General features: G+C 35.9%; 4 protein-coding genes across 4 annotated transcripts; all 4 read left to right on the top strand.

Annotated features, from left to right (window-relative positions):
* The first annotated feature begins 1037 nt into the window (after positions 1–1037).
* LOC105974918 (cytochrome P450 71A8) lies at positions 1038–4475 on the top strand. The gene is made up of 2 exons (XM_013000076.2): positions 1038–2078; positions 3805–4475. Exons 1-2 carry the CDS (start codon positions 1137–1139, stop codon positions 4411–4413), a joined length of 1551 nt encoding a protein of 516 aa, XP_012855530.2. The 5' UTR covers positions 1038–1136; the 3' UTR covers positions 4414–4475.
* A 2469-nt stretch (positions 4476–6944) lies between these two features.
* Positions 6945–9416, top strand: LOC105974966 (cytochrome P450 71A8). The gene is made up of 2 exons (XM_013000129.2): positions 6945–8048; positions 8639–9416. Exons 1-2 carry the CDS (start codon positions 7104–7106, stop codon positions 9248–9250), a joined length of 1557 nt encoding a protein of 518 aa, XP_012855583.2. The 5' UTR covers positions 6945–7103; the 3' UTR covers positions 9251–9416.
* A 2200-nt stretch (positions 9417–11616) lies between these two features.
* On the top strand, positions 11617–14336 carry LOC105975117 (cytochrome P450 71A8). The gene is made up of 2 exons (XM_013000290.2): positions 11617–12608; positions 13692–14336. Exons 1-2 carry the CDS (start codon positions 11715–11717, stop codon positions 14301–14303), a joined length of 1506 nt encoding a protein of 501 aa, XP_012855744.2. The 5' UTR covers positions 11617–11714; the 3' UTR covers positions 14304–14336.
* Positions 14337–16724: 2388 nt separating this feature from the next.
* On the top strand, positions 16725–19659 carry LOC105972730 (cytochrome P450 71A8). The gene is made up of 2 exons (XM_012997710.2): positions 16725–17793; positions 18959–19659. The coding sequence occupies exons 1-2, from the start codon at positions 16828–16830 to the stop codon at positions 19565–19567; spliced, it is 1575 nt and encodes a 524-aa protein (XP_012853164.2). The 5' UTR covers positions 16725–16827; the 3' UTR covers positions 19568–19659.
* Positions 19660–21309: the final 1650 nt, after the last annotated feature.

Here is a 21309-nt window from a genome sequence, read left to right as displayed (position 1 = left end):
TTGTCCTTCAATTTTTTGGAGGTTTTTTTTCGTCTCTTCGCTAGCAGTCAATAAATAAAAGGGTAAATTACACCCACACCCCTGAGGTATGCTTAAATAAATGTAAGGTCCCTGTGGTATCGATAATTACACTGGCCCCCTTGAAACGTAGTTATAAACTCTAATGAGATAATGCATTGGATACGTTATTACGATAGCGTTCTAACGGACTATTGGTTTTAGGAAGTGGTGGAGACAATAAAGAGTTATGGGTGATTTAAGAAATATTGGGGGAGCCATGTCACCCTATAACTCCCCATAACTCTATGTTATCTTTACCACTAGTTAAAATTAATAGTCCATTAGAATCATATCGGAATAATGTATCAAATGCATTATCCCATTAGAGTTTCTAACTACGTTTCAGGGGGGTAAGTGTAATTATCGATACCACAGGGACCTTAAAGTTATTTAAGCATACCTCAGGGGTGTGGGTGTAATTTACCCTAAATAAAAATAAAAAGGGTCGAGTGTGCTTGTTTGAACTGATTACACCGAGGAGGTTTTTGGCACTTAATTTTTTCCGAGGTTTTTTTGGTCTTTCGACATTGCACGTGTTTTATTTTTTTTGGCAGTTCACTCTGTTTAGCAACACTAGTTAGTTGTCTACACCCTGTCAGCATAATATACTCCCTCCTTCCCTTAATATTTGTCACTTTTGCCATTTTTTCATATTTCAAATTATTTGTCATTTTACTATTCCAATGAATAATTAATTACAATCTTTCAATTTTGCCCTTCCTCACTTATAATTAATTGAAATATAGTAATTATTTAAAAATCAATTAATGGCATGTGCATTTTAGTGATTTACTATACTTTTTGCTACTATCTATGCATATTTATTGAGTTTCTTAATATGTTTGCAACTACCAAAAGTGACAACTATTGAGGGAAGGGGGAGTAATATAAAATTAAATGCTCATAATCCCAATTAACTAATTAATTAATTAATAATTACTCCCTTGAACCAATTATTAAGAACCAGTTGACTTAACTTAACCAAAAAAGGATGCAAACATCAACACCTTAATTTTCTCGAAACAAAGTAATATTGATCCAAGAACTCCTTTTTCAGATCAATAGACAACAAAACAATGTTGAGTTTCAATCACCAACAAATTCTCGACGGGTTTCGGTTCCACCCCTTTCTGCTTTCGCTACTCGGTTTACTCTCACTCAGTTTCGTCGCAAAACGGCTGTACATAAATCCGTCGCTAATTAGCACCAAAAAACTCCCTCCATCACCACCAAAGCTAACAGTACTAGGCAACCTCCATCAACTCAGCACGTTGACTCACCGATCATTCCAATCGTTAGGCGCAAAACACGGGCCTTTAATGCTTCTCCACTTCGGCAACAAGCCCGTGATCATCGTCCAATCAGCCGACGCAGTGAAAGAAATCATGAAAACAAACGACATAGTCTTTGCCGATAAGCCACACACGAGAACCGCAAGGCGGTTTTTCTACGACCTCAGAGATATATCGGTCGCACCGTACGGTGAGTACTGGAGGAAACTGAAAAGCATTTGTGTTCTCCAGCTTTTAAGCAGCAAGAGAGTTCAGTCTTTCGGTTTCATCAGGGAGGAAGAAACTTCTCTTTTGATGGAAAAGATTAATAAATTGTCCAAGAATTTAGAGCTTGTGAATTTGAGCGAGTTGTTTGTGTCGGTGACGAACGATGTGATTTGCAGAGCGGTTTTCGGGAGGAAGTACGGTGAAGGGGAAGGCGGGAAGAGGTTTCTGATGCTTCTGAGGAAAGTTGTCGAATATATGGGGAGTGTGAGTATCGGAGAATTTGTACCGTGGCTTTCGTGGATTAATTATGTTAACGGTTTCGATAGGAGGGTTGATAAGGCTGCTCGAGAAGTTGACGGTTTCTTGGAGATGGTGGTTCAAGAACACATGATTAATGAAGGCGTGCGAATAAGTCGGGATGAAAGCCGGGAGAACTTTGTCGACATTTTGCTGAATCTTTACAAGGATGATAAGAGTGGTGTTTCTGTTGATAGAGATGGTATCAAAGCTATTATTCTGGTCAGATCTCTCTCTCTCTCTCTCTCTCTCTCTCTCTCTCTCTCTCTCTCTCTCTCTCTCTCTCTCTCTCTCTCTCTCAATCTCATAATCAAACGGTGATACGGGGAAATGGATAAACACGGTGAAACGACAAATCCTGCCAACGGGAATACGGGAACTTGGGGGAAATGTGTAAATATTAAAAGTATAAGGGTACATTTATAAATATGCTATATTATATGTAAGTTTTTGTTATATATATATATATATATATATATTATTTTTCTGTATTTTCATACAAATATATTAAAAATAAATTTTACAATTAACTATAAATTTGCAGTTGATCACTAAATCATGAAAATAATTAGGGAAAATACAAAAATATTTGAAAATTTGCCATTCAAACATGTTTCTAAATTTTAAAAAAATTGTAAAATGGCCGATAAGGTGTTCAGTAGGTGTCTTCAACTTTCCGACATGAAACGTTTCCGAAACGCGGAAACGTTAAAAAGTTGAAGTTTCCGTGCTACAGAGGTTTCACCCGGATCATTTCATCTTTTTATGGGCAAATTACCAAAACCCCCCTGAGGTAAGGCTGAATAACGAAAATCCCCCCCTTGTTTGCGTAATTACGAAAATCCCCCTGAGGTATGTTGTCATCTTACAAATTCCCCCTACGGTGTTACTTCTGACGGAATCTTTTTGATTCCATGGAATATTCCTCCGAAAATGACATTCTTGCCCTTGAGGGGTAATTGTAAGCATATTAATTACTTAGGGGGTAAATTGTAATGTATTTAAAAAATGTAGTTATTTTAATTTTAAAACTATAATGTATTTCTTCATTTTATAATTATTAAAAAGATAAAATGTATATAAAATAATTAAAGATAACATTAAAAGTTTTTATTTCTTTTTTAATTTTTTTATATATTTTTTTATTCAATAAAATCGAGGTTACGTATTTTTGAAATACTCTCGTATTTCTTATTTTATGCTACAAATATTTTTAATAGTTTTTTTAATATTATGGTAATTGTCAATGTTTTATTATATTTTTTCGTCAAAAGTAACACCGTAGGGGGGCTTATAATACTTAAAAAACGTAGTTATTTTAATTTTAAAACTATAACGTATTTCTTCATTTTATAATTATTAAAAATATACAAAAAGAATATATAAAATAATTAAACATATCTTGTAACATAATTTTTTTTACTTGTTTTGTATTTTTTTTTATATATTTTATATTTTTTTATTCAATCAAAACGAGTTTACATATTTTTGAAATATTCTCGTATTTCTTATTTTACGGTAAAAATATTTTTAATAATTTTTAATATTTGTTTAATTATATTTCAATTTTAAACAAACGAAATGTAAAAAGTATATATTAAATACAAATAAATCATAATATTCCATTGAGGGGGATTTTCGTAATTACGCCTTACCTCAGGGGGGTTTTCGTAATTTGTTTTTTTTCTTTTATTTTTTACATATTTAACAGAAGGGTATAATAGACTTTTCACGTTTTCTGTTAAAAAAAATTGGTCAACCGTTAGTCAAGGGGGATTTTCGTAATTACGCAAACAAGGGGGGGATTTTCGTTATTCAGCCTTACCTCAGGGGGGTTTTGGTAATTTGCCCTCTTTTTATTTGGCATTACTTTTGATCCAAACCAAACCTCTTACTGTAGTTTTTAGCATTGTTTTAGTAATTAAAATATATAATGCAATAAACGCAGGATATAATCGCCGGAGGAACCGATACATCAGCCGCAACTCTAGAATGGACAATGTCCGAACTCCTAAGACACCCTATAGCCCTAAAGACCTTGCAAAACGAAGTAAGAGAAATCACGAGGGGCAAAAACGTCATAACCGAAAACGACTTGGTGAAAATGCACTATTTGAAAGCCGTTGTGAAAGAAACGCTACGCCTCCATCCTCCCGTCCCCTTATTGGCCCGCGTGGCACGGGAAAACATTAAAGTAATGGGCTACGATATTTCCGTCGGGACAATGGTCCTAACTAACACATGGGCAATCGGGAGAGATTCCGATTCTTGGAATGAACCGGAGAAGTTTATGCCCGAGAGATTCTTGACTTCTTCGGTTGACTTTAAGGGGCTCGATTTTGAGTTGATTCCTTTCGGAGCTGGGAGAAGGGGGTGTCCTGGTATCGCGTTTGCTATGGTAGGGGTTGAACTTGTGCTTGCGAATGTTGTGAAGAAGTTCGAGTGGGAGTTGCCGAAGGGGACGACATGTGAGAATTTGGACATGACAGAACAACCTGGTTTTACTACTCATAGGAAGAACCCTCTTTTGGCTGTTGCAACTCCTTTTTATTTCTAGTTGTCATGGAGATTGTAATAACAGTTTAATTTCTGCACAAGGAAATATAATAAAATACCAAATGGGAAATATCTTATCTTGCAAATTTACTTCCTTGGATAATATATCTAGACTTCATGAATGTTTCGGTTGGTTATCGTTTGGATTCTTTTGTTGAGTCGTGTTGGGTTTTATTGACGGTGTTACGGTTGCTTTTGCTACTTTTAGTTGTCACAATTTCATTATTCAACCACAATTTTAATAGTCACTTCGTTAATTGAACATGCTGTAGTCGATTAGTATACCTGACAGTGGAGAAAATGGTTACAAAAACGAAAAAAATAACAAATTAATTATAAAAAACGAAAGTTAGTTTTAAAATAAAGGGAAAAACGAGATTAGGTGTTGGTGTAGTGGAAAGAAAATAGCGGAAATAAAATTTTGTAATTAGAGAGAAAGTAAAAAAATATAAGTATGAATTTATTTCAAAGAGGGATATATATAGGGATATATATATATATATATATAGGTTGGACAGAGAGCACCTATATTATATACACGGACATATTTCATCATCATACTTGAGCGAATCAAATCGCATCCTGTCGAAACATGTGCATTATTTTTTATGTTGTAGTAGATGAGAACTACACAATGATGACATTTTCTTTATGCATATATTGTAGTAGATGAAAACAAATACACAATAATTACACAATATATAAGGTTCCTTTGTTTTTGTAGAATTTTCTAATAATCACCCATGTAAATGTTCCTCTCTATAACAAAAGTCAAGGCATCGAGACCCGTGGGAGCAAACTGTGTCTGTAACGCACTGTGTCCCTTTTAGCTTCTGAAATGTCAGGAACGTCCCAAGCCTTTTTTTTATTTTTTTTTGTTTCGTCTTTTATCTACATTAGTGCTTTCTCACCTCTGTAATTCCAAGGATGACCGTCAGGGCCGGCTTGAGGCCATATGGGGCCCTAGGCAAAAACATAAATTTAGGGCCCTTTACATTATCTTTTTAATAAGAATTTTAATATTTTGGATATTATTATTTTAGTTTAAATACAAGTATTAAAATTAGTTATTATTATATTATATTTATACAAAATTCAGGCCATATGTGTTAATATTTTTTTATGTAAATAAAAAAATATAAATTTTATTTTGTATTTGGGGCCCTAATTATAGTAAACATATTTTTTGTGGCCCTAATTATAATACTTACAAATTGGAGGCCCCTAGGCAAAGGCCTAAGTTGCCTATAGCCTAGGGCCGGGCCTGATGACCGTTACCGCCGCACCGATCTCACCACCCACCGCCGCACACTCGATCTCGCCACGCACCGACGCACACCTCTGCCGCCGCGCATGGGGCGACCTCAATTGTGAGAAGATCGTCCAACCGTCCATATTTTGGTAAAAGATCCAGTAGATTTGGAGGAACAAATCGAGAGAAAATAGTGTTAATATAACGTAATTTTAGGTCCAATTTCAGTTTTTTCGCCATGCCACTAAAATGAGTAGATTGAATGTGTTCAAAATATAAACTTTAGAATGTATTGTGTCTGTAGGACCTCAGGGAACTCGTGACCTTTGCTCTGATACCACTTGTAGGACCTCAGGGAACTCGTGACCTTTGCTCTGATACCACTTGTAGGACCTCAGGCGCTACCAGTTGTCCTAAAACCAATTGGTGTTAGGAAAGGCGCAAACCCTAGCCTTATAGTGCATTCAACACACACAAGCGCCCACGGCATTCGATTGTGGGCCGCCCATATCCGGGCCTCCACCACGTGAACAATTGATGTCAAACCCAGGCTAACAATGTCCATTGTCGAAAAGTCTTGTTTGGGGTTGAGGCGGATCAGAAGAAGGTGTGGTGGTGGGTTTATGAGATCCTACCCCTGGTCAAGTACACCATGTGATTTTAAACAGTAGGTCTACTAAAATAACTATCAACTAAGCACACATACACATGCGTGTGTGTAGATCAATGGTGTAAAACTACATGGTGTATTTCACCAGGTGTAGGTTCTACAAAACCGTGGTGGTGCTACAAATAATAGAGTTTGGATGGCATCGTCTAATTTTTTTTAGTCCAGGGAGTAATGTGCAAAACGCATCAAAGTTCACGGGCAAAATACTATTAACCCCTTTAAACATGAAAACCTCTCCCCAATGCCCTTTTTTCATTTAAATATAGGTTAATTGCAGTTCACCACCTGCAGTTTAAGCTTTGTGTACATGACCCCCTTGTACTTTCAATATAAGCACATGAATCCCTGTAGTTTGAGGCATATATAACCTCCATATATTCATATAAGCACATAACCTACTTATGATATTCCAAGTAAAATTGATTATATTAAAATATAGAGGGGGTCATGTGCTATATATTGAAAGTACAAAAGAGGTGGTCATTTGCACGAAGATCAAACCACGTGGGAGGTAATTTTTATTTAAAATAATGTTGCTAGCAGCACTACTGCTCTGTACTTAGTTGTTTACACCCTGTCATGAAAGAAAATGCAATGCGCCAATGCCCCTGTAATATAATCTTAATTACCCATTAATTTAATATCTCCCTCGAACCAACTTATTCCAAGTTGACTTAACCAAAAATTATACAAACATCAACTCCTTAATTTTCTCGAAACATTTTAATCAACAACTTTTTCTTTTTTCAGACCAAGACACAACACAACAATGTTGAGTTTCAATCAGCAACAAATTCTCGACGGGTTTCGGTTCCACCCCTTTGTGCTTTCGCTACTCGGTTTACTCTCACTCTATTTCGTCGCAAAACGGCTGTACAAAAATCCGTCGCTAATTAGCAACAAAAAACTCCCTCCGTCACCACCAAAGCTGCCAGTACTAGGCAACCTCCATCAACTCAGCACGTTGGCTCACCGATCATTCCAATCGTTAGGCGCGAAACACGGGCCTATAATGCTTATCCACTTCGGCAATACGCCCGCGATTATAGTCCAATCAGCTAATGCAGCGAAAGAAATCATGAAAACGAATGACCTGATCTTCGCCGATAAGCCACACACGAGAACAACCAGGCGCCTTTTCTACGACCTCAAAGATATATCGGTCGCACCGTACGGTGAGTACTGGAGGAAACTGAAAAGCATTTGTGTTCTCCAGCTTTTAAACAGCAAAAGAGTTCAGTCTTTTGGTTTCATCAGGGAGGAAGAAACTGCTATTTTGATGGAAAAGATTAATAAATCGTCGAAGAATTTAGAGCTTGTGAATCTGAGCGAGTTGTTCGTGTCGGTGACGAACGATGTGATTTGCAGAGCGGTTTTCGGGAGGAAGTATAGTGAAGGGGAAGGTGTGAAGAGGTTTCTGATGCTTTTGAGGAAGGTTTTGGAGCTTATGGGGAGTATGAGTATCGGAGAATTTATACCGTGGCTTTCGTGGATTAATTATGTGAACGGTTTCGATAGGGAAGTTGATAGGGTTGCGAGAGAAGTTGATGGATTCTTGGAAATGGTGATTCAAGAACATATGAATAATGAAGGGTTACAAATAAGTCGGGATGAAAGCTGCAGGGAGAATTTTGTCGACATTTTGATGAATCTTTACAAGGATGATAAGAGTGATGTTTCTGTTGATAGAGATGGTATCAAAGCTATTATTCTGGTCAGATCTCTCTCTCTCTCTCTCTCATACACACACGCGCGCGCACACACACATGGGACCAAACAGTTAAATAGACGATACTACACCTGATGAAATACACTGAGTGATCTTGAACCTTTAATTTACACATAATAACACGTACATTCATGTATATGTGTATTCACTCGGTAGTTATTTACATAGATCTACGGTTCAAAATCACCTAGTGAAATACACCATGTGTAGCATCTCATAAACCGGAACAAACATAGAGATTTATGTATTCCTAAAAGATTTTTTTGATTCATGGAAGTAATTGATATCCCAACCTTGAAATACTTTAAAGAATATTAATGAAGGTTACGAGTACTTGAATTTTGAAATGAGGAAAATGAAAAATGCAAAAGCAAATGAAAACAAAGAAATTTAAAATTTCTAGCATATTTGATTCCTAAGGAAAATGGTGTTGAAACTTTAAATTGTTATATTTTGTGGAAAATTATTTTCTTTACCCAAACATATGTGTTTTTTGAGGTTCTCCTAATATACTCACATAATTGTATTTTTTTTTTTAACATTGTTCTAAGTACTAATATATCTAATAAATCCAGGATATAATTGCCGGGGGAACCGATACAACATCCGCAACTCTAGAATGGACGATGTCCGAACTCCTGAGACACCCTATAGCCCTCAAGACCTTGCAAAACGAGGTAAGAGAAATCACGAGGGGCAAAAACGTCATAACCGAAAACGACTTGAGCAAAATGCACTATTTGAAAGCCGTTGTGAAAGAAACGCTACGCCTCCATCCACCAATCCCGTTTTTAGCCCGCGTAGCACGGGAAGACGTAAAACTAATGGGCTACGATATTTCAATCGGAACAATGATCATAACCAACACGTGGGCAATTGGGAGGGATTCCGAGTCTTGGAATGAACCGGAGAAGTTTATGCCGGAGAGATTCTTGACTTCTTCGGTTGACTTTAAGGGTCTCGATTTTGAGCTGATTCCGTTCGGTGCTGGGAGAAGGGGGTGTCCGGGGGTTACGTTTGCTATGGCGGGGATCGAACTTATGCTTGCGAATGTTGTGCAGAAGTTTGAGTGGGAGTTGCCTAAGGGGACAACATGTGAGGGTTTGGACATGACTGAACAAGCTGGTGTTACCACTCATAGGAAGAATCCTCTCTTGGCTGTTGCAACTCCTTGTTCTGATTTCTAGATGTGATGGAGATTGTAATAATTAAAAGTTTGTGCACAAAGAAATTGAATAAATTGCAAAATGGGAAACATTTATAATGCTTTCAAGATTTATCCTTGTTGGATTAATGAGTTAGATTCATGGATTTGGAAGAATAATACATGAATGTGTTTTTTGAATGGGTAAATATTACTTAAACCCCCAGTAGTTACAAGTTTTTGCAGATGTCACCCTTGTGCTCGTGATATCAGCACATAACTCCCTTGTGGTTTAGGGGGTAGTTTTCGTTAATTTTTCCGTCAAACTTAACATGTTTATTCAAATTTCAAGGGGGTCATGTGCAAATAAAAGGAAAAAATGTAAGCACAGAGGATAGGGGTCTCTACAAGAATGAAAGAGAAAATGTAAGCAGAAGGGGGTCATTTGCAAAAAAAAAAAAGATACTTTGAAGTTTGACTAATGCGGTTGAGTTTGACGGAAAAATTAACGGAAGCTACCCCTAAACCACAAGAGAGTTATGTGCTGCTATCACGAGCACAAGGGTGTCATCTGCAAAAAAAAAAAAACATACTTTGAGTTTGACACATGCAGTTGAGTTTGACAAAAAAACTAACAGAATCTACCCCTAAACCACAAAGGGTTATGTGTTGATATTACGAGCTAGGGGTGGGAACGAGCCGAGCTCGAGCCGAGCTAGCTCGGCTCTTTTGGCCAGCTCGAGCTCATCGAGCCAATTTTTTTTTGGCTCGAGCTCGAGCTCCTTTAATTTTTAATTTTTTTATTATTTAATTTTTTTTATTAAAATCATTTAATTTTTTATTAAAAATTATTTATAGGAAAATAAAAAAAATTATTAAATAAATAATGAACTCTAGTTATATATATTTTTTTAATTTTTCTATTATTATTATTATTATTATTATTATAATAATATTTTATATTATTATGAATTATTTAAGTAATATAGATTTGTTTCTATTTAAATACTAGAAATATTTATTATTATAGACTATTTATATTTAGTTAATAATAATAATAATAATAAGAATAATATATATATATATATATATATATATATATATATATATATATATATATATATATATATATATATATATATATATATATATATATATATATATATATAATTAAAAAAAAAGGAAGGCAGCTCGCGAGCCGGCTCGCGAGCTGTCGAACAACTAAATTTGAGCTCGAGCTCGAGCTCGAAAAATCCGAGCTCGAGTTCGAGCCTTTGTCGAGCCCTCGTCGTTCGCGAGCCGGCTCGGCTCGTTTACCACCCCTATTACGAGCACAAGTAATTCATCTACAAAAGCTTGTAACTACAGGGGTTAAGTGTTATTTACCCCCTTTGAATTGATTCATATAATAAGTTATTAATTATGATTCATGTATTAAGCTAGATATATTGACTGACCAGTGTTTTCAGATTCGGACCAGACCGGGCGTTTGAACTGTAACACAACTGAATATCAGATTTTTTTGTCCAACATGATGCCCTTTTAACAAAAAAAACTAAACAAACAAGAGAGCTAAAATGACGTCTTTTTACTGCTCAATTGACAAAAAAAATAAAATTCAAAATAACTTTTTTTTGAAATTACAAAATATATTATTTTGGATTATAGTTTATATAATATTTGAAATGTCCGGTCCAGCTTTCGAAACATTAATATTAAAAAATGTGGCATAAATCACGGATTCAACTCTTTTTTCATTTTTTTAATTGAATCAAGTAGTTGTCATACTATTATTTATTGCAGACACGATTGCCATGATATATGTACCTCTTTATCTACCTGTCTGGACAATTTCTCCTATACTTTCGTCCTTTCGTTTTCCTATATATCTCAATCAATAAATTAATTTTATAATATAACATGCTAAACATTCAGTATTTCTAAAAAAATAAGTAATATTTTTCTTACATCTGGAATGAGTGATTAAAAATAATATTTGTATTGTATAATGCAAATAAAATCTGAAGAGAAGTGAGCTGGTAACCATCACATAAGGGTGTCTTTGCCACTATTTTTACTTATTTATATATCCCTATGTACTTCTGGCTTAATCCCAGTTTGCACTCTTAAAATATAGCATTGTGACGCTCTACACCCCTCGAAAAAAACTAATAGCACTTTACACCATTAAAACAGAATAAATCATGCATAATGAACACCGAATGAACTTTTAAAACTAATGAAGGTAATTTAAAATGTTTAGTGGTATTTTTTTCACTCATCAATACGTCTCATTGTGTACGATTGGTTATGTTTTGAGGGTGCAAAATGCTATTGCCTTTTTTTTCTGAGGGTAAAATGTGTCAAAAAACTCTATTTTAAGGGTGTAAAGTGGGATTAAGTTGTATACTTATGGACATGAAATCTTTGATCCAAAAAACTTCCACACAAACCTCCACCAAAATTTCAAAGAAAAACAAATTAACTACAAAAAAATTCAAGAAACAATGCAATTCCATCCCTTCACATTAATAATCCAAGCTCTCATATCTTTATTCTTGATCTCTTACATCACAAAATGGTTGTACAAAAAATCTTATGGCAACAACAAGAATGTACCTCCATCGCCACCGAAGCTACCGATAATCGGAAATCTCCACCAACTCGGCTCATTGCCTCACCGCAATCTCCAATCCTTAGCCAAAAAATACGGACCAATCATGCTTCTCCACTTCGGAAGTAAACCTACTCTCATTGTTTCATCTGCAGATGCAGCCCGAGAGATAATGAAAACCCACGATCTCGTCTTTTCCGATCGGCCCGACTCAAGTGTCGGTAAGCGGCTACTCTACAACTGTAAAGATGTATCCATCGCTCCGTACGGCGAGTACTGGAGGCAGTTGAAGAGTATATGTGTTCTTCAACTACTTAGTAACAAAAGGGTTCAATCTTTTCATTACATCAGGGAAAAAGAAACAGCCCTTTTGATGAAAAGGATCGAAAGAGAATATTCCACCGGTTCGATGGATTTGAGTGAGATGCTTACTCAGTTTACCAATGATGTGGTTTGTAGATCAGCTTTTGGAAAAAAGTATAGTGCAGTGGAAAATGGCAAGAAATTTATTTTACTGTTGAAGGAATTGTTGGAGCTTTTGGGGACTATTAGTATCGGAGATTTTGTTCCGATGCTTTCGTGGATTAATCGAGTCAACGGTTTCGATGCGAGAGTTGGTAAGGTTGCTAGAGAATTTGATGAATTCTTCGAGGGAGTGATACGTGAGCGCATGGAAAATCCAAAGACATTACATGGAGATAATTTTCTTGATATTTTGCTTCACATTTATCAGAATAATTCCACCGGAGTAGCGATTGACAGGGACAGTATCAAAGGAATAATTCTTGTAAGTACATTTGGTTTTAGAATCTATTACATTCAACACCTCTGTTATTCCGTCTAATTGCTAAAAAATCTTTCCGTGTGTAAATATTAGCAAAATCCTCGTGATGCATCTTATTTTAGAAAACTACCACCTAAAACTCACAATTTAGGAGGTTGTCTGCTAAAATAAATACACCATATGGGCATTTTTGCTAATATTAAAATACGAAGAGTTTTTTAGCAATTCAATATAATTTGGGGGTAGTTTTTATGGGATTAGTGTACTTAAGTAACTTATAATCTCGGGATAATAATTACATTTTTAGTCCTACACTGGTTATTGAGATGCTGCACCGGGTCATATAAATAAGATGATTTTTAACTATTGATCTGGTTAAATAACTATCCACTAAACACATATACACATGAGTGTGTGTGATTACGTACAAACAGACAATTATTTAATCAGTCGATATATTTTACCGAGTGTGGCATCAAGTAAACCGTCCAGCATCTTAATGGATTTCACTTCTCAAACAAATTTGGCCAACCCCCGCCCAACATTTTTTGTCATGCTATCAACTTCTTGATTAAAATGGGCAGAATTATCACGTGGTGCCAGGATAATTACAATATTTGGTCCTTATGCTATATCATTTATTCGATTTTCATCCTTATACAATTGAGATCACATTTTAGTCCTTACTGTTGACACTCAACACGTCTTTTACAGTTTTTGTTGGCTGTCTACTTGTGGCGTTAAATTTGACAGAAAAACTTGCGTATTTTGCACGTGTCACCCATTTCAACACCCATCTTACATATTTCCTATTTTGCCCCCATTTCACTTGATTCCTAATTTTTTTTCAAAAGTTCAAATTCAAGGTGTGCACCTCACGTGACAATTTCATCCATTGTAACCAAGAAAGTTGACGGCCTGACAAAAGTGTAAAAAAGTGGCATGTTCATCATCATGGTCAAAAATTGTTCGAAAACTGAAATCATTTTAGGTGCTAAGTATAGTAACTGAAAATGTAATTTAATTATCCCTCTAATCACATATTCCAACATACATTATTTTCTTGTCATGTGTATTCTTCGACAGGATGTATTTGCAGCTGGAACCGACACCACATCGACACTTCTAGAGTGGGAAATGACCGAACTCTTACGAAACCCTACAATCATGAAAAAATTGCAACACGAAGTACGACAAGCAGTTAAAGACAAAAACGGCATAATAACCGAGGACGACCTGGAAAAAATGCACTACCTGAAAGCCGTAATAAAAGAAACTCTCCGCCTCCACGCACCAATCCCATTGCTAGTACCTCGGGTAGCGAGAAAAGACGTAAAAGTTATGGGGTACGATATTTCAGCCGGAACATTGGTGATGACTAATGGTTGGGCCATTGGCAGGGACCCTGCCAGCTGGAACGAACCGGAGAAGTTTGATCCCGACAGGTTTTTGGATTCCAGGGTGGATTATCAGGGCCTGGATTTTGAGCTGATACCGTTTGGCGCCGGACGAAGGGGCTGCCCTGGAATTTCGTTTGCAATGGCTACTAACGGTTTCTTGTTGGCGAATCTTGTGCGGGAATTTGATTGGGCGTTGCCTGATGACGTGGAGGATTTGGACATGAGTGAAGGCCCTGGGGTTGTCATGCACAAGCTTGTTCCTCTTGTTGCAGTTGCCAAACACTACTACTATGTTTAATTGATGAAATAATTAATCTTATATTTACTTGCATTTTATTTGTTTTAGGACAAAATGCAATTCACCTCTACAAATTTTTCATTTTTGCATTTCCCCCCTAAAAATTCAAAAACTGGACAATCCCCCTTTAAAATATTATTTTGGTTGCACTTTGCCCCATAAGCCATTTTTTGGTTGGCATTGTGCAACAAAAATAACATTTTAAAGGGGTCATGTGCAAAAAGATAGTGTTTTTAAGGGGTAACGCGCAACAAATATAATATATAAAAGGGCAATGTGCAACAAAAATACTCAAATGCCAATGAATAATCCATCGAAATTTTGGTATGGGGGAAATGTGCAACAAGAATAACATTTTGAAGGGGGCATTCAATTTTTAAATTTTTTAGGGGGTAAAGTGAAAAAATTAGAAATTTCTAGGGGGTGATGTGAAATTTTCCCTTTGTTTAATGAGTAAAAAAAAAAAAAACATTTGTAATTGGTAAAGGTCAAAAAAACCCCTTGGAAAAAAAATAAGTGGCAAAAACTTCCCTGTAATCGGTAGTCAAAGGCAAACAACCTCTCGCTCTCGTCCGTGTCATTCACTCGCTGTTTGTGCGACTGCTCGTCGGAAGTGATACTGTGGCGGCGCCGGCAATCGAGGAAAAGAGAAAATGTGGGGGTTGCGGCGATTGAGTAAAGAGGGAAAACAAGATGGGGCATATATATATAGGTGGTGGAGCTCGCTGCCTCAAAATGCACATTTAAAATGGTGTGTGATCTGGCCGTGGCTATGGAGGAGGGCTAAGGAAAAGGTGGCTAGTTGCAGACTTAAGAATATTATTACGGGAAAAATACACTTTTCATCCCTCAAGTTTGTACTAATTTCACATTTAGTCCCTTATGTTTACAAAAAACACGTTTAATTTGGTCCCTCATGTTTCAAAAATTCAACCATTTCAGTCACTTCCATCAATTTTCCGTTATTAGTAACGGAATCAGGCGTGTGCCCATCACTACATGTTAATGGTAAAATGACGGAAATGACCAAAAATGTTAAATTATTGAAACATGAGGGACTAAATGTGTTTTTTGTGAACATGAGGACCAAATGTGAAATTAGTGCAAACCTGAAGAATGAAAAGTGTAAATTTCCCTTATTATTACTATGTGTTTTTCGGTTTCAACGCGAGGGAGGGCTTTATTAAAAATGTCAGGGACTAAATTAAAATTTTCAAAAAAATCATTTTGGGACAAACAAAAATTCTTGGGTGAATCTATAAATTTCCAAATTCCAAAGGGTATTATTGCCAGTGGGTTTTTCGATTAAAATTTTATTTCTTTGGATGATTTTTTCTGTCTGCACTACACCTTTCCTCTGTGCGGCTATATTTTCCTATATTTTATTCTATTTCACCACCTAAATCAAGAAATGTATTTTCTATAATATGCGACAAAAAAAAAAAAGAAAATCAAAATATGTGCACTAATTTCTTTGTTATCTTAGTTGGATCCATTCGATACGTTAACATCATACAACGACGTGCACCACATTTAATTAACTCATTTTGTCAATATATTCATCAATATCCATTCACGAGAATAGAATAATATTATATAAATATTAGGACAGACCAAATCATCTTTTGCAACTTTAGATACGACAACAGCTGGACAAGGGACTTCAGAATAAATGATTTTTTTTTTCTTTTAATCTGCATTTCGGAATAATTTAATTCACCCCTAAACAAAAACTTAATTCACCCATAATTCCATCGGATGGTGCACTAGATTATTTATACTGAATGAATTTCGACCGTAGATTTACAAATAATCACACGCACATGTATATGTGTGCTTAATAAGATGTTATTTAATCAAATTTTACGATAAAAAATTACCTAGCATAAATAATCAGGTGTAACATCTAATTCTCCTTTCACCGAGTCCCATATATATATATATATATATATATATATATATATATATATATATATATATATATATATATATATATATATATATATATATATAATAATCTGTTTGCCAGAAAATTTCCTTTCTAACAAGTGGAACAACTTTTGAAATTTTGGGCAATTTTGCACAAGTCAGCTCTTTGTATGAGCAAACAAACACACACCACACACTTGACACCCACATGCACAAACACTTGGAGATAAGCTCGTAAGCACAAAATATAAGATAATGGAAAAATACAGTTTTCGTCCCTCAAGTTTGCACCGATTTCATATTTGACAACCTGTGTTCACAAAAAACACATTTGGTCCCTCGTGTTTAAAAAATTCAACATTTTTAGTCATTTCCGACAATTTTCCGTTAAACCTAACGGAACCAAGTGTGTGCCCATCAATGAGTTAACTGACATACTAACGGTAAATTGACGGAGATTACTAAAAGCGTTAAATTATTGAAACGTGAGAGACCAAATGTATTTTTTGTAAACATATGGGACCAAATGTGAAATGAGTGCATACTTGAGGGATGAAAACTGTAATTTTACAGATAAGATATAGATAACTAAACCATGTCCAAATTGCAACTTCACTCACAACAAAAAACTCAAGAAACAATGCAATTCCATCCCTTCACATTAATAATCCAAGCTCTCCTATCTTTATTCTTGATCTCTTACATCACAAAATGGCTGTACAAAAAAACTTATGGCAACAAAAAGAATTTGCCTCCATCACCACCAAAGCTGCCGATACTCGGAAATCTCCACCAACTCGGCTTATTACCTCACCGCAATCTCCAATCCTTAGCGAAAAAATACGGACCGATCATGCTTCTCCACTTCGGCAATAAACCTACGCTTATCGTCTCGTCGGCCGATTCAGCCCGAGAGATAATGAAAACGCATGACGTCATCTTTTCCGATCGGCTTGAATCGAGTGTGAATAAACGGTTACTATACGATTGTAAAGACGTATCGGTTGCACCGTACGGCGAATACTGGAGGCAGTTGAAGAGTATATGTGTTCTTCAACTGCTCAGTAACAAAAGGGTTCAATCTTTCCATTCCGTTAGGGAAGAAGAAACAGCCCTTTTGATGAAAAGGATAAGAGAATCTTCGTCTCGTTCGAATCCGGTGGATTTGAGCGAGATGTTTACCGAGTTTACGAATGATGTGGTTTGTCGATCAGCTTTCGGGAAAAAGTATAGTGAAGGGGAGAATGGCAAGAAGTATCTTTGGCTGTTGAAAGAGTTCGTGGAGCTTGTCGGGAAAATTAATATCGGAGATTTCGTTCCGATGCTTTCGTGGATTAATCGGGTTAACGGGTTTGATTCGAGAGTCGATAAGGTTGCGAGGGAAATGGATGAGTTCTTCGAGGGAGTGATTTGCGAGCGCATCGAAAATCCGAAGAAATTACTGCATGGTGATCGTGAGGAAAAACATGGAGAGAATTTTCTTGATATTTTGCTCGAAATTTACCGGGACAACGGTACCGGTGTATCTATCGACAGGGACAGCGTCAAAGCAATTATTCTTGTAAGTATATTTTTCTTGGAAACATAGGTTCTTTTTTGGACAAAATGCATTTCGCCCGCTAGATATTTTCCATTTTTGCACATTTCCTCATGAAAATTTAAAAAATAGACAAGTCCCCTTTGAAATATTTTGTTTGTTGCACTTTGCCCCAAAGGTGGGTCTTCTTAAACGGTATATATTCATCCTTTTGGGGTATATACGTAATTTTCCATCGCCCATCTGAAATCCCCAATTTTATTTTAGTGTTTTAACTCACGAAATGCAAAATTGGTGTTCTTTCATCTGGGTTTATGAATTTCGAGCTTCGTCTGGCAATTTTATGGTTTACCTCCAAAAATTGAGCCAAGATTTTTGGGTGGGGAAATTACAGTTTTCATCCCTCAAGTTTGCACCGATTTTACATCTGGCCCCCTCATGTTTACAAAAAGCACATTTGGTCCCTCATGTTCCAATAATTTAACATTTTTGGTCATTTCCGTCTATTTACCATTAGTCCGTTAGTTAAGACAGTGATGGTAACACGCTTGATTCCGTTAGTTTTAACTGGAAATTGACGGAAATGACTAAAAATGTTGATTTTTTAAAACATAAGGAACTAACTGTGTTTTTTATAAACACGGAGGACCAAATGTGAAATCGGTACAAACTTGAGGGACAAAAACTGTATTTTTCCCATTTTTGGTCAATGAATTTTGACCCAAGGTTTATGTGCCTCACTCTGGGATAACAGTAATATCTTGCTAATTGAAGATTATGATCTCAATTATGAGACCACAATTTTGAGGAGAAACATCCCTAATGTTTGCTTTAGAAATTGTGTTTGTGCTTGGTGGACCGTTAGATACAAGAAGTATAATAGGGATTTTGGGGAAAGTGCAACGAAAATAATATTTCGAAGGGGCGTTGTCTCTTTTTGAATTTTTATGGGGGAGAAGTGCGAAAATGAAATGAAAATTTTATAGGGGGCGAAGTGCATTTTGTCCTTCTCTTTTTTCCTCGTTATTTCAAAGGCTTTCTTTTTCTTGTTCTTTTCAAAAGCATATCTTTGTTTATGCTAAAGCGAAATTTCGTGTTATAAAAACAGAGTATATATACATACATTTCTACTTCATCTATATATATTCACAACATTCTTTCTTGTTCTATATATATATATATTCTACAGGATGTATTTGCAGCTGGAACCGACACTACATCAACGGTTCTAGAATGGGCAATGACGCAACTCTTACGACACCCTCAAATCATGAAAAAATTACAACACGAAGTACGACAAGTGGTTAAAGACAAAAACGACACAATAACCGAGAACGACCTGGAAAAGATGCCTTATCTAAAAGCCGTAATAAAAGAAACTCTCCGCCTCCACACACCGATCCCATTACTAGTACCTCGGGTAGCAAGAAAAGACGTAAAAGTTATGGGGTACGATATTTCAGCCGGAACAATGGTGATTGTTAATGGTTGGGCAATTGGCAGGGACCCCGCCAGCTGGAACGAACCGGAGAAGTTTGATCCTGACAGGTTTTTGGATTCCAGGGTGGATTATCAGGGCCTGGATTTTGAGCTTATCCCGTTTGGCGCCGGAAGAAGGGGCTGCCCTGGAATTTCGTACGCTATTGTTACTGACGAGTTCTTGTTGGCGAATCTTGTCAGGGAATTCGACTGGAAATTGCCTGATGATGTGAAAGATTTAGACATGGGCGAACTTCCCGGGCTCGCGATTCATAGAGCTGTTCCTCTTCTTGCACTTGCCAGTCAGTATGTTTACTAAGTGCAACTTATGTAATATATGTTATATATGAAAGAAATGTGAAGAACTTTTGTGTATTGAAATATATATATTTGAAAAGTATGTAGGAGTTGGGATATATTGTGAAATATTGTGCTACATTTGATGTTTGCAACAAGTGTTTAATTTCAACTCCACTCTTTATATATGTTGAGAATCGAAGTTCAAACCACAATCGAGCGCAATTCATGCATAGAACAAAGCAAATAGAACATCCAAATTATGCGCGCATGAACTCTAACGTGAGAATTGGATCTGGAAATCGAATAATTCAACTATAATTCAGTAACACAATCAATTGAATGATAAACCAGATCTTTATTCAATCAATAAGAACAAGAGTTATACAAAATACAATCAACGAAAAGATCAAAACAACTCACATTTTCTACAATCAAAATTTCTACATTTTTATCCTTCTCTCTGATTTCTCTCATTCTTTATGTATTTTGAATACAATACGTTTCTCTCTCTTAACCCTAACTGAAAGTAGCTATTCCTTTTATACACCTCAGAGAAGTTAGCTTTATCTTTAAGTCTTCAGCACGCGTGTCTTGATCTCTCTCAGCCAATCCACGTGCTCCACCTTAGCAAAGTAGTTAGTTTGTTTCCTTTTTGTGATCAATCCTCTAGTACACGTACAATTAGTTGCTTGTATGACGATACTCATCAGATTCCTTTAGCATCACATCCACTCATCTTGATGACTTGTTGATCAGTTCCAACAAAAAATATATATAATTTGTCATTGTATACCTACGAGAAAACATAGCCACGACGCCAGCCACAATTTATTATTTTATTTTATTTTTATTTTCTTAATAATTATTTAAACTGGGAGGGGTGGTTTTTTTTGTAATTTTCAAGCTTAGATCAAACGGTGTTAAAGTCAAAGGTGTGAAAACTAACGGCGAGGGCCACATTGAGACAAATTTTCACGTACAGGGGGGCAAATCGATGCAATTGAGAGTACAAGGGGGTAAAGTGATATCGAGCCAAAGTACAAGGGGGCAAATCGATGCAATTGAGTGTAGAAAGGGGTAACGTGATATCAAGTCAAAGTAAAAGGGGGGAAAGTGGAATTTACCCTAAATTAAATGTACCAAAAAAGCATTCTAGAGCCTCCAAACATAAAATACCTTAACAAACTAAGAGTAACAAATACACATAACAAGTAATAAATATAGATAATTACTATTTTTATCATTGAAACCTATGAAATATTAATTAAAAAAATAGTTACTACAAAAATGCTTATTTCAATTGATCAAATAAAAAAATAATTTGATGGTATATTTTATTTCCCACCAAAATCGTCCAACTCATCAGCCACGCCATCTAGCTTATTTTTAATCTATATTTTTTTATAAATGAAATGCCAACTCATTCAACCAACTATTGTCTAACATGTTATAGCAGGTCAGTACCAAAATTCTTAATTTTTGAAACTTAAAGGACTAAAATTCTGATTGTAAAATATAATGGACTTAAATACCCAACTAACAAACTTAGAGGGCTAAAAAACTCATTTTACCTGATATTGAATGACCTGGCTTGGCTTGTGGTAATTAATACGCCACATGCTTATTTTGCAGCCCCACCCCAATCCCTCTATTAAAATTTAGGATCGCCAGATTTATAGTGTACAGTTAACCCTAGAAAGGTAATCTTAGACTCTAACCAACAATACATTAAAATTAAAATCTTGTATTTAGAGCAACTCC

The sequence above is a fragment of the Erythranthe guttata genome, chromosome 9 (genome assembly GCF_056151865.1).
Source record: "Erythranthe guttata isolate IM_541 chromosome 9, IM_541, whole genome shotgun sequence".
NCBI classification, from domain to species: Eukaryota; Viridiplantae; Streptophyta; class Magnoliopsida; order Lamiales; family Phrymaceae; genus Erythranthe; species Erythranthe guttata.
Note: the sequence above shows the minus strand (reverse complement) of the source record. Positions and strands in the feature narration are given on the sequence as shown.

Coding starts and splice junctions, on each gene's coding strand:
- LOC105975117 (XM_013000290.2), top strand. CDS start 11,715: ATGCAATTCCATCCCTTCACATTAATAATCCAAGCTCTCATATCTTTA. Junction 12,609..13,691: donor GTATCAAAGGAATAATTCTT/GTAAGTACATTT, acceptor ATTCTTCGACAG/GATGTATTTGCAGCTGGAAC.
- LOC105972730 (XM_012997710.2), top strand. CDS start 16,828: ATGTCCAAATTGCAACTTCACTCACAACAAAAAACTCAAGAAACAATG. Junction 17,794..18,958: donor GCGTCAAAGCAATTATTCTT/GTAAGTATATTT, acceptor TATATTCTACAG/GATGTATTTGCAGCTGGAAC.
- LOC105974918 (XM_013000076.2), top strand. CDS start 1,137: ATGTTGAGTTTCAATCACCAACAAATTCTCGACGGGTTTCGGTTCCAC. Junction 2,079..3,804: donor GTATCAAAGCTATTATTCTG/GTCAGATCTCTC, acceptor CAATAAACGCAG/GATATAATCGCCGGAGGAAC.
- LOC105974966 (XM_013000129.2), top strand. CDS start 7,104: ATGTTGAGTTTCAATCAGCAACAAATTCTCGACGGGTTTCGGTTCCAC. Junction 8,049..8,638: donor GTATCAAAGCTATTATTCTG/GTCAGATCTCTC, acceptor TAATAAATCCAG/GATATAATTGCCGGGGGAAC.